The following is a 15,056-nucleotide window of genomic DNA, read 5'->3' on the forward strand; positions in this document are numbered from 1 at the left end:
AAAGCAATGGGCAGACAGGGAGATGTTATCTCATGAGCAATAGGTACCTGAAAATCACCCAGGCAACTTGAGCCAAAGGAAAAAAATGAGATGAAGTTCTAGTGACTGGGCTCTGACACCAAGCAGCACTTTATTTCACTTTCATTTTTCAGAATTAATGATATCTACCCTAATGCCTACATTTTTACCTCTCATACACAGCTCATGAATTAGTTTGATTGTTGATAACGGGAAAGACTAAAGCTTCCTCTTAATTCTCCAGCAGAACAGAAACAGAGCTCATACCGACTTCATCACATTCTCCATTTGTCATCATGGAAATATCTGAAAAGGTGAGGGAGAACAACTTCCAGCTGTGACTGGCTGGTATTTCCTTTGCGCCAAAGCAGACCACAGATGATCTGCTTGTATTCCAAGGCATTGTCACTCACGCCAAATGGAGGGATGTTTCTATTATGTGAGATAGATGCTGGACTGAAGCAGCTGGCTGGTGACATGCAGGGCTGTGCCAGCCATTCTGTGATGACTTCTTTTGGGTTTCTACTGCCTGGGCCAGATGAGAACCAGGAGGCCAGGCACAACTGCCCACTGTTCTGAGTGGCAGAGAAACTCTCCAGCAAAGGAAAGGGATTATTTTCCTGCTCTCATTTTCTCGACAGGTAGAGTATCTGCCACAGAAGTTATGTCTCGCCTGATGAGAAAACAGGTTTGCACAGTTGTATGCCTGCCTTGGATTGCTGTTTCACAGTGGAAAGAAGAAAGAGATCCCTGTGTACCTGGTAGCTGGTGGGGGTAGGCCTCAGCTGCTGCTGGAGTTCACCCAAAGCACAGTGCCTAACTAGAGAGGGTCAGCTCCAGTTAGGGGAAGAACATTTGACCTTCAATGGCCACATGAAGTTAAAGATTACCTGGTTTTAATCTCATATAGTCCTGTCTCCAGGTTTTGCTTCGCTTTTTCTCTCAGCAAACTAACTAACTTCAGCAAGCAGTTTCTGACTCTAAAAACACATTTCAGAGTACAGGGGAGGAGTACAGGGAGAAAACAGCATTGACTGTCTCACAATGGTGAATAGCTCTGGTTACTGGGAAAGTGATGATACATCATCAACATGGAGAAATCTCCTTATGCTGCAGCATAAGACCATTCCATTTAGGCAGAGCCCTGTGGGGTAAAGCAAGGGGAGACTGTAAACCTCAAGTCGCATTTCCTTTACTTTTTTTTTTTTTTTTTTTTAATGCTTTTGTTTATTTTGCTTCTAAAAATCTTGCCAATGAAGAAATATCTTGGTAGTTAAAGTCAAAGCTGCATTTTATTTTAAATCATTACTTCTCCACCACCTTCATCTATGCCACATGCTAGGAGGATTCAGTCTTGGGCATTGGAAAAGAAGCACTGTGGGAAGATTTCCATCCACAGAGCACTTAGTACTGGTGGTGAACAGAAGTCTTTGTCAGCAGACTTTCTTGAAAGAGAATTAAAAATTCTTTGCAACTCTTCTCTCCCTCAAAAATGGTTAGTGCTCCTCTGGGGCTTGTGAGAGCCATGTCAAACCTGTGGATTATGAATTAGATCAGTACAAAAACAAGCTCTAAATCTAGGCACTGCAATCCAACTGACTTCTGTGACTCTGAAGCTTGCCTTTTCCGACTGTTTCCCAAAAATGCTGCCCCACGAAATCAGCATCTGGGAAGAAGAAACATCCCACCTCCTTACAAAGCCTGGCCATGACTTTGGAGCAGTCATGGTACCAGTGGCCACCAGTGCATCCTCTTCCCTGTTTGCAGTGAGTCCTGCATGCATCAGGATGGGAAATAAGCATCCCCTTTCAAGAGAGAACTTAAGTATATGCTTTGACAAATGCTTAAATGCTTTCCTGAACAGAAATGGACTTAAGCAAAAGAGAATATTCTTTAATTTGGACCATGGTGCAGACACAATCACTAATGCTCATATTATGTGCCTGAATATCAAGTCCCAGAGCGTAAGCTCTTCCGAGTGATGGTTAGAGGGTTCCTACTTGTAGCATGGTTCTGTATAGAAGGATTTGCTTAATCCACCTTGCTTTTAGATTGCAATTTCCCCAAGCTTAGCTGCTTCTTTTAACAGTTGTGAGTTCTGCCTCCCCAAAGTTATTTTAATAACTCTTTCAGAGGCAATACCTTATAGTCTGATTTTTCAGAAGCTACCGGTTTGCTACAAACTTTATTCATGTCTTTTTGATTGCACAGCATTGCGCTGAATTTTTTTTTTTTTTAATGTGATTTACTCTGTCGCCTATCTGGGGACAGGGGTAGGAAGAAGAATGCTTTGTCTTTCAATGTTCTTGTGATCAATCCTGTTTATCATCTCCCACATCTTCTTCACCAGAACTTTGGACAAGCAGGGCAAAAGCCTGAATACCTACTGGTGATATGACACTGCTACAGACAAAATTCTCCGCATACATTCAGACATGGAAACAATACTTCAGGACATGGTTGCATGCATAAATACAGTCAGCGGAGGAATCTCAAAGCACTGGGCAAGCACAGATTAACCACGACACAACACAGGTGATCAGAATGCCGGTGACACCTCTGGGGCCAGTCGTGCCAGCCTTCAGAGCCACACAGCTGCTGCAGCCACTGGCATAGCAGGTGGAATGGGAAACACTCCACAGCCCCAGCTGGGGGTGGAGCTGGGCAGATGAGCTCAGTAGGGCAGGCAGACTACAAGCTGGGGGAGCCTTGGACTGCACTAATGAAAATCCTTTTTAGCATTTATTAACTGAAGCACAGAGATACTACAGGATGCACCTGGGTCAGGGTTGTTACATGTATATTACCAGACTCAGGATAGCATTTGATTTTAGGACGCTCTCCCTCCCAGCCTTTGTTTTCAGGGAGAAGACCACTCAGAAAGAAACAAGGTACCCGTGGGAGTTGGCCACCTCTGTGTCAGTGTGAGAATTCAAACATATGGATTTGAGAGCTCTAACATCAGCCCAAGCTTCTCCTCCTGCCCTGTTCCTAAATATGCTATGGATTAAGTGGGTTTGTCTGTAAATAGGACGTGCTGCTGTGATGTCAGGCCTACCTTCAGAAGAGCAACCTTATAAACTTCCACATAAGAAACTTCACAGTGTACAACAATTTTTGGCAGGAGCAATGTTATTGATAACACCCAGTACTGCTGTGGCTTGTCTACTTGTGAAATACTTGCACTACAGTTGGGACTGCATGCTCAGATGCTGTCTCAATGACAAAGGGCAAGTTTTCAGAACTGACTCTTATTTTCACATTTAGTGATTAAGATCCTGTGCAGATAACTTGATAATTTTGGAGCTGTGCTGGAGTATCAATGTCAATGTACATTACAAACAAAAAATATGCAAAAAATCTCCCAGACCACATCATTTGAGGAGATACACTTCATATTTAAAGCACAGATATTATAGAGCGTTTCAAAACTTCTCTTTTTTTTCTTTCTAATTACTCTTACTGAAAAGTGTTGCTCACTTCTTTACTATTTTCCCTTGGATTTTAAAGACAATGCCTTACATTCTCTTGATGAAAGCCTCTGCATGAGGACCTCTTCCTTGAGAACACAGCATGATTCAGTTCCCCTTGTGGGGCTGCCCACCCTGATACAAGCCTCTGCAATGAGACTTCAGCAAACTGAGGCGCATGCATTGAAGGGAGGTGATGAGTGGGGGAAAACAAAAGCACGACTCCTGCTCACAACTGACTTTCGAAATATGAAAACAAGGGGTCTGTGGGAATCCTGCTTAAGAATAGGACCTCATAGCTACAGTAAGGAAGGCTCAGGACTTAGCATGTGTCCATTGCCTCAGGGGAGATGCTCCCTTAGTTTCTCTCAAGTCTGAAATGCTGTTAAACTTATAAAGTAGAGACACAAAGTCTTGCTTAAACCACGTGGCAAGTATATGTAGTTTTGCTTGATAGAAGAAATGGATAATTTTACATGATGTGGGACTGGAGTAATCACAGAAGAAAGAAAACACAGTTTTCTGCTAGCTGCTGCTGCGTGTAAGAGGTGAACTTTAATCTTCTACTTTGCAGCCATAATATGCAGAACTTTGAAAAGCACCCAAGTGAGCTAGGAGCTTTGAACTCTTCCTTCAGAAGAGCTCAAGTCCATTTAGAAAACAACCTACTCAGGAGTTTTGAGAATGTTTGTTCAATGTGATTTAATTCAGAAAGCTTCAAGGCAGAAAGTTAAAAATTTGTAATTCAATAGTGACCACAAATCACATAAATAAGTAACAGTGAACTTTATCCTAACTTCAGTTAGTATACCAAAGTTAAACAAAAATTAATCAAGTCTTTTCACTAATGATAAGGACACACTAATATGCTGTTCTCAGACACTTGCCACATGTTGGCATAGACATATATAGCAGCTTTCAATGGTGTGAGAGTGGGCAACATGCAACATATCACTCACTGAAAACTGATACAAAATGCCCCGAGGGTTATTTATAGACATCCCAGCAGCAGAGTTCAGCAGTATAAGCATGATATAAGAATTGATCTTCCTTTCTACTACAGCTGGGAGATACCTGGCATGGATGGGGTTGGGTTCAGGTAACTGTGACAAGAGGTAATGGCCTCAAGCTGTGCCAGGGGATGTTCACGTTAAATATTAGGAAAAAAAATATTCACAGGAGTGGTGAGGCAGTGGCACAGGCTGCTCAGGGAGGTGGTGGAGTCACCATCCCATGAGATGTTCAAGAACCGTATCAATGCAGCACTGAGAGACATGGTTAGTGGGCATGATGGGGATGGCTGATGGTTGGACTAGGGAATCTTAGAACTCTTTTCCAACCTTAATGATTCTGTGATTCTATGACCACTAGAAACACTAGCTATTATTGGAATAGAAGCATCTTATAATACACTCACCTGTGTGGGGCCAAATCTGGGTGTCCAACAGCACAGTTGGAAGGAAGGGGAGGCACAGCAGGGACAAAACAACAAAAAATGGTTTTAGCAGAAGCATTAAAATAGTGTCATTCTTTCAGAAAGAATACTATGCCCTAAAACACCAGCTACCTAATTTCTCTTGGAAATGTTTTGCAGAAAGAACTGACATACAAAGGAGGAAGCCAGGAGCTGTCTGGTGATGCAAAATGGCAAACTGTGGCAGAACTTCTTTTTTAAGGTCACCAGAAAGTAAATACAAATGAAACCTGTCACGATGCCTTTCAGTTCATTCCTTTGCATCCCTGCGCAATCTGACTCCAACTATGTCAATGCACTGGCATCTTTGGCCAAGCCGAAGAGGAAGACCATGAGAGCTGGCATTCCAAGTCCCACTCTTGGAGTGTATCTCAGTGACAAAAGCGTATTATCTGGGAAATAGGATGGATCTTATGGATTTCACATCAAGTAAAACTTCCCTTAAGTGCTCATTCCAGCCACCCTTCATGTGCAATTCTTTCAAGGGCACACATCCCACCTTTCATTTTTTCCCCTTTTTTGTTTTTCTCTTTTTTTTTTTTTTTTTTTTGACAATTGCAGGTTTGACAACAGAGGAACACAGCTATACATGTGAGGGTGCAATATATCATGAGATAAAGTCTGGAGAACATGCCCTGTACCAAAACGCCCCTTCGTGGAAAGAAAAAGCCCCAGATGTCTACCATGAGAAATCCCTCTGCTTGTTCCAGCAACAAAGGAGCAAAAAAAGCATGGGCTGCACATGTTTCAGGGTATCAGATCTGGCAGAAAGTGGAAAGGTTACATTCATGAAATAGCAGCTGCTTTCCTACCATTTGATTCGGGCTTCTGCATTGCAAAGTCTCGAAACTGAAAGACAAATCTGACAATATGCTAATCTTCCAATAAAAAAAGAAGTGACTTCTGAACCCTTATCTGTTGAAGAGCTGACAGTGAAGTTCAGAGACGGTTGTCTAACCAGACAAAACAATAGAGAAAATATGCCTTCAAACAAGATCATAAATCTTGAACAGTGCAGGGGAACAAATGGAAAGGGAACGTTTTGCCACTAACACCATGTAGGAGCCTCACTTTCTCTCTGTACCCTCCACCTCTTCAGGCTCACCCTGGTTGCTAGAAAGGAGAACACATCTCATCAGAGCAATAATATAAATACTGGGGGGTGGAGGGGGCAATATATCGGGTACTGAAATTAGACATTATTTCCATCACATCCAGGGTGGGGGGGGGAGCAGAAAAACAAACCAAACCCTGTGCAACCTGAGTACAACAGCCTGCCCCCCCAGCAGCAGCACACACACACACACACATACACACAAAAAGTTTGCATATTGCACAGGGTACTTGAAGATCATAAATCTATGCATGAGAAAGATGTAGTGGAAATTTTTGGGGGGATTAGAGTTTATTTTTGTCATCTCTGTGAGACAGCTACTCATTCATCCAGATCACAGCTAAGAAAAAAGCTGGTCACAGAAATTAGCAGTTTCAGCTCAGCAGCAAAGTCGCCAGCCTGTGAAGGCAGAGAGAAATTGACTAATTAGCAATGCGCACTAAAACTTGACGGTTCTTTATAGAGAGAGAGAAGAGAGAGGGAGAGCGGGAGGGAGGGAAGCAGCGAGGGGGGGGGGGGGCTCGCTTTTTCCCCTTCTTTCTTCCAAAGATGTTTGAAATCGCAGTCATTTACGCTCGACAATTTTTACAATAGCCTTGAGCCATAATTTTGCGAGTCTCTCCAGCATCCATCCCCCTGTATGGTCTCTCTCCACTGGCCATGCACGACCGTTTCTCTCCCCAACCGTGGATTTCCTATTACTCTCGTTACGACTCACTGAGCCCCAGGCCCAAGGATAATGATGTGTTGTTTCTTGGTAGCATAATTTGTCACACGTACATTTTTTCTTCTTCTTCTCTTGCAGAAAGCTCTGCGCTCTCTCTCTCTCTCTTTCTCTCTCTCCCCTTCTCTCTCTCTCGTACATTTTCTTGCTGTTGCTAATTCATGGTGATCAAATGATGTACGACAAAATAAATTGTAAAGAGTGACTGCTCCGAGTTGGAAACCAGAAGGTTTTTTTTTTCTTTCTTTCTTTTCTCTCCCTCTTTTTTTTTTTCTTTTCTTTTTTTTTTTTTTTTTTTTTTTTTTTTTTTTTTTTTTTTTTTTGAAGGAGCAAGCAAACCTTTAAAAAGGAAGGACAATTGATTTTTTTGGGGGGAGCTTAAGTGAACCTTTACTTTGGCAGCCGGTCGTGGAGCAGGTAAGTTTCTGGCCTTGTGCCTCCCCGTCTCGGCGCATTTTCTCCGTCTCCCGATGTGTTTGTTGCCGGGGTGTGTGTGTGTGTGCTGGAAGTGTGCGCGAGGGTGGGGGGGGGGCGGCAGTTGTGTAACAAACGCGTTGGCAGAATAAACTCCGGTTGCAAGAAATGGGCAAAACGAGGAAGAAAGAAGGGGAGGGAGAAAGAGGAGGAGTGTGTGTGTGTGTCTATGTATGTGCGTGTGTGCATGTATGTCTGTGTGTGCGCTGGGGAGGGGGGACTGACCGGGTCCGCTTAAAGGGAGAGGCTCCGGGAGCTTTCCGGAGCCGGCAGCGGGGCTGCGCGGTGCCGGGCAGGGGCAGAGCCGAGGGGAGCCCCGGCTGCGCCGATCGATGGGGCGGGGGGGGCCAGGCGGGCACGGGCAGCCCGGCGCTGGCGGGGAGCGAGCGAGCGCGCTGCAATGGCAGGAACGGGGTTCGGCGGGATCCCGCTGAGGAGGAGGAGGAGGAGGAAGAGGAAGAGCGGGATGCGGCCGGCGCGAGTCGGTGGCTGCGCAGTCCCCGCAGGTGCGGTCACGGCTCGGGGCTGCGGGGAGTGGGGCCCCCCCGTGCTTCCCCCAACTTGAACTTCCCGTAGTTACCGGAGTTACGGCGGCGGCCGGCAGGCAGGACGGGCGGGAGGCCTCGCGCCGGCCCGGGGCTGCAGTCTTCTCCTCCTCCTCTTTCCACGGGGCGCGGAGCACCGCAGCTCCCGGCTGGAGCGGAGCGGGGGCTCGGCCCGGGGATGGAGCGGCTCCGGGCGCTGCGGAGTTGCCGGGGCGGGGGGGCGGCGGGGCCGCCCGCCTTCCCGGCGGAGTTCCGGCCACTTGGTAGTTACTCCTGGCACAGAGAGAAGCCTGGGGGAGTGTTGGGGGGGGGGGGAGGCTGTGCTGTGTGTGTGTGTTGCGTTTGGGCTTGTGGTGGTGGTGGGTTTTTGTTGCTTTTTTTTTTTTTTTTGGCGGAGGAAGGGGGGGGGGTTCAGCTTTGAAAACGTTACGCTTCCTCGCTCCTCCCCTGGAGAGCAGCCCGGCGTGCAGGGAGGAGGGAGGAGAAAAGGGTGCTGTGTGTGTGTGCGTGTGTATGGAGAACGGGGGCAGCCCCCAGCCCGACCCCCCTCCAGCCCTCCCAAGTTGCTGCTGCCCGCCCGCCGCCGTGCGTCCCGCAGGCCTCTAAAGCTGTTTGTTGTTGTGTTTCCCCCGCCCCGACCCCCTCCCCACCCCTCTCCTCCCCACCCTCTGCCCAGGTCGGAGGAGGGTTTAAAGGCAGGTGCGCCCGAGGCCGCTCGCCATGTCCAGATCCGGGGACAGGACCTCCACCTTCGACCCCAGCCACAGCGACAACCTGCTGCACGGCCTCAACCTGCTGTGGAGGAAGCAGCTCTTCTGCGACGTCACCCTGACGGCCCAGGGCCAGCAGTTCCACTGCCACAAGGCTGTGCTGGCCTCCTGCTCCCAATACTTCCGATCCCTCTTTTCCAGCGGCGGCGGCCACCCCCACGCCCTGGGGCTGGGGCCCGGCGCCCAGGACGGGCTCGGGGGAGCCCCCCCGAAGGAGCCGCCGCCGCCGCCGCAGGAGGAGCCGGGCACGCCGTCCTCCTCCCCCGAGGACAAGCTGCTGGCCAGCCCGCGGGCCATCAACAACCTGGTGCTGCAGGGCTGCTCGTCCATCGGGCTGCGCCTGGTGCTGGAGTACCTCTACACGGCTAACGTCACCCTCTCGCTGGACACGGTGGAGGAGGTGCTGTCGGTCAGCAAGATTCTGCACATCCCGCAGGTCACCAAGCTGTGCGTGCAGTTCCTCAACGACCAGATCTCGGTGCAGAACTACAAGCAAGTGTGCAAGATCGCCGCGCTGCACGGCCTGGAGGAGACCAAGAAGCTGGCCAACAAGTACCTGGTGGAAGACGTGCTGCTGCTCAACTTCGAGGAGATGCGCGCCCTGCTCGACTCGCTGCCCCCCCCCGTCGAGTCGGAGCTGGCCCTCTTCCAGATGTCCGTGCTCTGGCTGGAGCACGACCGGGAGACCCGCATGCAGTACGCCCCGGACCTGATGAAGCGCCTCCGCTTCGCCCTCATCCCGGCGCCGGAGCTGGTGGAGCGGGTGCAGTCGGTAGATTTCATGCGCACCGACCCCGTGTGCCAAAAGCTGCTGCTGGACGCCATGAACTACCACCTGATGCCCTTCAGGCAGCACTGCCGGCAGAGCCTGGCCAGCAGGTGAGGGGGCCGGGCCCGAGGGGGTCCCCGCGGGGCGCGAGGCGGTGCCGGGCCGGGAGAGGCCTCCCGGCTGCGGGTCTCCCGGCGGGACGGGGCTGCGGGCCGTGGCGCGACCCCTCCCCGCTGGGGCTCCCGCTGGAGGAGCTGCCGTCGTGCTGCAGCTGTGGGGCCGGAGTGTGAGCGTGGGGTCACGCGGTGGCAGCCTGCTGTAATGACCCGCTCTGGGCCACAAGTTGGATTGTGTATCCGGTTTTTAGCAAGGAGGTGAGTCTTCAGAGCATAACAACACCCAGCCCTAAATCTGGCGGATTACTTTTATAATTTAGCGTTGTTCGTGCACACCTCGATACTGGTGATGCTAAGGTGATTTCCACACTGCGCCTGTAAACTTGCGCCTTCACCCTCTCTGTAGCTGTGACATGATGGTTATGTTCTTTGAATAATGCGATGAATCACAATGCCAAAGGTTGACAATGTGAGGTCGGTTTTGGGAACTGGAAGCACAGCATGGAGTTTAATGAAGAGTAAATACATCTGAAATGAAAGGCTGTTTTGTCTTTCCTTTTGAAATGTGTTCAGACCTGATCTCATTCAAAACCAGGAAGATAATGCCTTCCTCCAGGTACAGTGACACAGTAGTGCAGGAATCGGAGCGCACTGGTTGTATTATGCAGCCTTCTAACTAAGAGGCTAGTTAATGACTTAACAGTAGCAAGAAGAAATAATACATTGCTAAATACTTCAGAAAAAAAGTGCAGAGGGTTCTTTTTATCTCTGAGAGGTACCCTGGTGATTTAAGTTCATGAATGCTCGCCTTCTCTCATTACTCTGCTAGCTGCTCTGTTAGCGTTTTGTCATGCTCATCACCTTGCTGTCTGATCGATCTCACTCCTAAACCCCTACAACTAAAGGCAAACACCAGCGTTTTGCAGGGCAGAGTGATTCTGAGAGGCTGCTGTTCCAGCTGCTGTGTCCCTTCTGCATTTCAATATTCAGAGCCGCTGACTTTCAGAATGCAAACCCAGCACGGAGTTGTGAGTTAGCCACTGTGGGGCATGCTGGGGCTCATGTCCTGGCGGATTGCTGCGATACCAGCTGCTTGGTTCAGTGGAGATACCTTCCAGCTTCACTGGTCCATGTCATTTGAAGGATATGTAGTGGTGTTCTGACCACTGAATGCTTACAAGTGTCATGGATGCTGCAAGCATCTGATACTCCTGGTGCTGGAGGCTGGCTTGTCACATAAACGGGAGCGTGCACTAAAGGATCCTACTTTAGACCTAGATTAGATTCAAAGTTGCACTCACTTAAGGGCTTATGGGGGGAAGGGAGTTTAAACACCATTGTTATTTTTGTAAGAGATCAACATAGATGTGCAAGTGGTAGAATTTAAGATCCCTTTAACTGTAATGGGGCAACACAATGTCACCTATTCAACTTCAGCATGTCTTTAATGGAAGTGCTGTTACTGGCTTCTGTTTGGGTTCTTTGGCGTCGTTGAAATTGGAGTGAAAATATTGAAATTTCTGTTCTTTGTGAGCAGGCATCAGAACTTAGTCAGAATACTGGAGATGCTGAAGTACTCTGTGTGATAGGGAATACAACAGGTACATTTTAGTTTGGGTCTGGGTGATAATCTTGGAACTTTATAAAGATCATGAAGGCCTGTTATTTGAATCTTATTCATGCTTAGATTTCGTCAGAGTGTCTAGATGTAGAAATGCCTTCTCAAACATGAATGAAGAAACAAAAAACATTACCAGGACTATAGAAATTTCCAAACTTGGGTTTTGTGTCACCCATAGCATCTCCAAAGCTGCAATTCTGACAGGTTGGCATTCAGGAAAATTTTTGTTTCAAGGAAGAAAATCCTCAGAAAGCCTCTCAAGTTACTAATTTGCTGAAAGAGATCTTAAAAGTAACCGAGCAGTTAAGTATGTGTGCAAATAGATGAAGTCCTTCTCAGTGTAATAATTTTTAGCCCAGATTACCTTTTCTGTGAGCAATGGTGACCTTGGTAATTTAGAATTTAAAGTTTAATGAAAGGTCATTCACAAAAGGCTCACATGTCTTTAGGAAGAGATTAATTGTTCCTCTTGTGCAGCATAATATATATTGTGTGATATACCATGTGCTAGTGAGAAGTGCAGCAGCACAGAGCCACAGTCACCTGCTTACAGCCCTTGGAAGGAATTTGGAGAAGTCCTGGAATAATCACACTCAGAATCATAATTTGCCAATAACTTTTCTGCTTTTTTAAAAACAATAATTTTCCTAATGTGCTGCATTGTAAGAAATGTGTGTACATATACACACACTACCATTTTGAAATTTAGCCTTCTTATATTTCTCAAGCAAAGTAAGCATGATGGAGAGCACACAAGGTTTTGCTGCTGTCAAGCAATTTTGGGTCACGATCCAGTGTGTGCACTGTGAGCAGAGCTACTGATAGACGTGGTGCTACCAGTGCAGATCCTACAGTGCTGGCAGTGCCTGGGCTGGGAGGTCCTCATTTGTCTTCCGTGCCACATGGGCAGGGCTGTGCCAAGAAGGGGAAAGGGTATTTACCTGCAGGGAGAGCACTTTCATTTTTTTTTTTCCTGAAGATTCCTGAGAGAAGTTAAATGCTTGAATGTCCCCATGCATTCTTGTGAAATTATTTTTCAAAGTACAGCAGCTAAATGATTGCTGTCTAAAAAGTTGAGAAATAACATTCCCAACTTCTGAACACTCTTGAGTTTAGGCTGTTATCACGGGAGGTGGATATTTCAGCTCACGTTTAATCAGGCACCCCACTGTGCACAAGTTCTACTTGTTTGTCTGGCTTCCATGTCTTTCACCTAATGTGGGTCTCAGTGTATGAGCTGCTACCCCTGCTTCTCAAGACATGGTCAGCTTTGACATCACCTGAAGACATTCCACACAGAATTGTGGATTGGGCCTGTTAGGATGACCCCAAACATTAGACTTAAATGATTTTGGCCATGCCTGAAAGAGACTGTAACTTTGTGCTGCTATGCTCCGAGAAGAAAATACGTTTCGGTAGAATAATGTTCATCTTCAGGTTATTTATTTGACTCTTGGGACTTCACTGGAGTATTATCACAGATTAAAATGTTTGTGGTTTATTGTGTAATGAATGTATTTTATATAACACCTGGTATATGTGTTTTCAATTTTTAGAAAGTTCTGGGTTAGAGCATTACTGAGTTGCTGGAAAGAATTTCACTTTTGAAGATGAGCGAGCTAGTGAAAATTACTGCTTCAGTATTTACTTGCAACAACGAAAATGGTCAAAAACATCTCTCTGCTGTGTAGTGCCAAATTTTTACCTTTGATTTTGTTTGTGCTAATGCATAACACAGCTGCAGAGAAAAGATGGAGAAATATAGGTTACTTAGATGACAAGGCTTATCATGAAATCTTTCACATAAACATTTTTACTTTCTTATAGAACATTGTGATGATGCTATAGTTTTGCTCGCCTTTAACTATTTACAATGATTTGTGTTTCAGACAGATGTGATAAGGTACAGAGGGTGGGGAGAGGCAGCGCAGTACAGCCTCGGAGTTGTTTATCAGTGACAGAACACACACAACCCTTGTTAAAAATCAATAGGAATTTGGGCTGATCAGCTCCTTTCCGGATTTGCAGGCAGAGCAGCAATGAGAGGTCTGCATGGCTGTATCAGGTAACTGGAGGAGAGTGAGGAAAGCAGAGCTGGGTGAGAGAGAAAATGCAAGAAAAGGAAGGAATTAAGATACCCTGAGGGAGAAATGGGACATAAGTCATGGAAGCAAGAAAGTGCACGTGAGGAAGGGAAAGGGGGAGAGAAGTACGGTTTTGAAGGAAGAAGAGAGAAAGAAAAGGGTACCAAACAGGAAAATAGGAAAACAGGCAAGCAGGGAGATAGGGGAAAAAAGGCAAATAAAGAGAAGAGAGTGATTGAAACAAAACAAATAAAACTAATTCTTGGCAGAAACAGCATCTGTTGTCAATAACAACTGAGCATTTCAGTTGCTGGAAAACCTGTTTTAGATGTGCGGGAGGAAAAGAGGATGAGGATAAACCAACTGACCTGAGATGGAGCAAATCCTAGGCAGAAAATACGTAATTAGAGACTGAAAGTAAAAGGAGGAAAATAAAAAGACGAAGAGATAAGAAGGCTAAGCTTGACTGTACTGTCTGTTTTCTGGGTTCAGTGAAGTTCCAGAATGCACAGACCCAGCTGTTTTCTTATACTTTTGTTCCCTGAGTTACTAGACCTTTGAGAGATTAGAAGTGTGAATTCTGGTCCAGCTGAAGCTGATAATAGGGTTTTCTCTTTTTCTTTAGTTTCAGCAGAGAGAGGGTGTAATCCAGACTGTTCTGTATTTTGTAATATTAGTGAAAATGTCAGGAAATTAAAGTGGCAGGGGATTAAGACAGGATGACCAGTTTTCACTCAGTAGAAAGGTAGTAACTGTTGATGAAAGGGGGTAAAGTAAAGAGCAGCGTCAGACTCTAGCATTTATGTGGAAGATGTACATATCCAGTCTGTATTACTTTCTGCAGAGGAGATTAAAAATGTGGAGAAACTGGCTGTCTCTTGGCAATTAAATAATTTCCTTCTTGAATGCACTATTTGTCTGCATATTCTTTTTTACTCCAGCTCAACTTCTTTTTCTGCTAAAATTTTTGTAGGGTCTCACTGGAGGTGTTTGATAGTTGTTGAAAGATAGTTGTTGTCTTTTTTTTTTTTTTTTTTTTCTCCACTGACATACATTGTCATGTATGCTAGAAACTAGCCACCTGACTCTGCCTTTGTGATTCTTACACCAATATTTGGATTTTTAACTAACAGTTGTACTTGTTGTTTATTGTGAATGAGAAATGTTTCAGACTCCAAATTAACATCTGAATAAAAAAATCCATTTTATGATGAACTTGAATTATTAACGTTTGCATTACAACGTGAACAGAGTGAACACAAGGCTCAGGTTTATTTTGTTGGGCTTTGGATCGGGTCTTATGTGCCTGAATAAATATCAGTAAATTGTTCCTGTGCCAGGACTCTCTCAGCTGAGCTGCAGAACAGAGACTGACACATTAGAGGCTGCAGGGAAGCGAACCACAGAACTGTAGTCAGTTTAATCCTAGTTAGTCTCACCTACTTGCCTTACTTGCCTTATGTGCATTCATTTGGCTTTGTAGACTGGTGCTGAAGTGTAAGCAATGAGATGGTTGAATATCCAAGAAGAGGGAGAACTGGAGCCTAGGTATGGTCAGAGGCAGCGCTGTTGTTGTAAAACCACTGCTGTGAGTCAGGACCATCCCTTGGTGCCTTCTTAAAGTTGTGTATGTCCTGAGCATGAAATCTTCAGTGGCTGTGGGAACACGGGGGAGAGCCATAACTAATAGAATATTTAATGGTGTCTGTTGTGGGCAATCCTCTTTCTGAAAACTGTAGAAGGGGGTGCCAAGTGCCATGTGCACTAGTGTTCTGGTCAGAGGTACCTGGCTGGAGCGATTGTTGTAAACTGCCAGCCCCTCCTGATTTGCATCCTCTGGAAGTGCACAGCCCCAGTATCTCCGGCTCCTCGTTGCC

At 46.3% G+C, this 15,056-nt stretch overlaps 1 protein-coding gene across 1 annotated transcript in view; it reads left to right on the top strand.

The window, feature by feature from the left end:
• Positions 1 to 8,539: 8,539 nt before the first annotated feature.
• KLHL14 (kelch like family member 14) overlaps positions 8,540 to 15,056 on the top strand; it is a gene marked incomplete at both ends in the record, with an annotated part of 57,776 nt that continues 51,259 nt past the window's right edge. Inside the window, one exon of the mRNA XM_079533986.1 lies at positions 8,540 to 9,468. Within this exon, the coding sequence (XP_079390112.1) occupies positions 8,540 to 9,468 (929 nt within the window). The remainder of the gene's footprint in view (positions 9,469 to 15,056) is intronic.

This window comes from Tetrao urogallus, assembly GCF_951394365.1.
Source record: "Tetrao urogallus genome assembly, chromosome: 3".
Lineage (NCBI taxonomy): Eukaryota > Metazoa > Chordata > Aves > Galliformes > Phasianidae > Tetrao > Tetrao urogallus.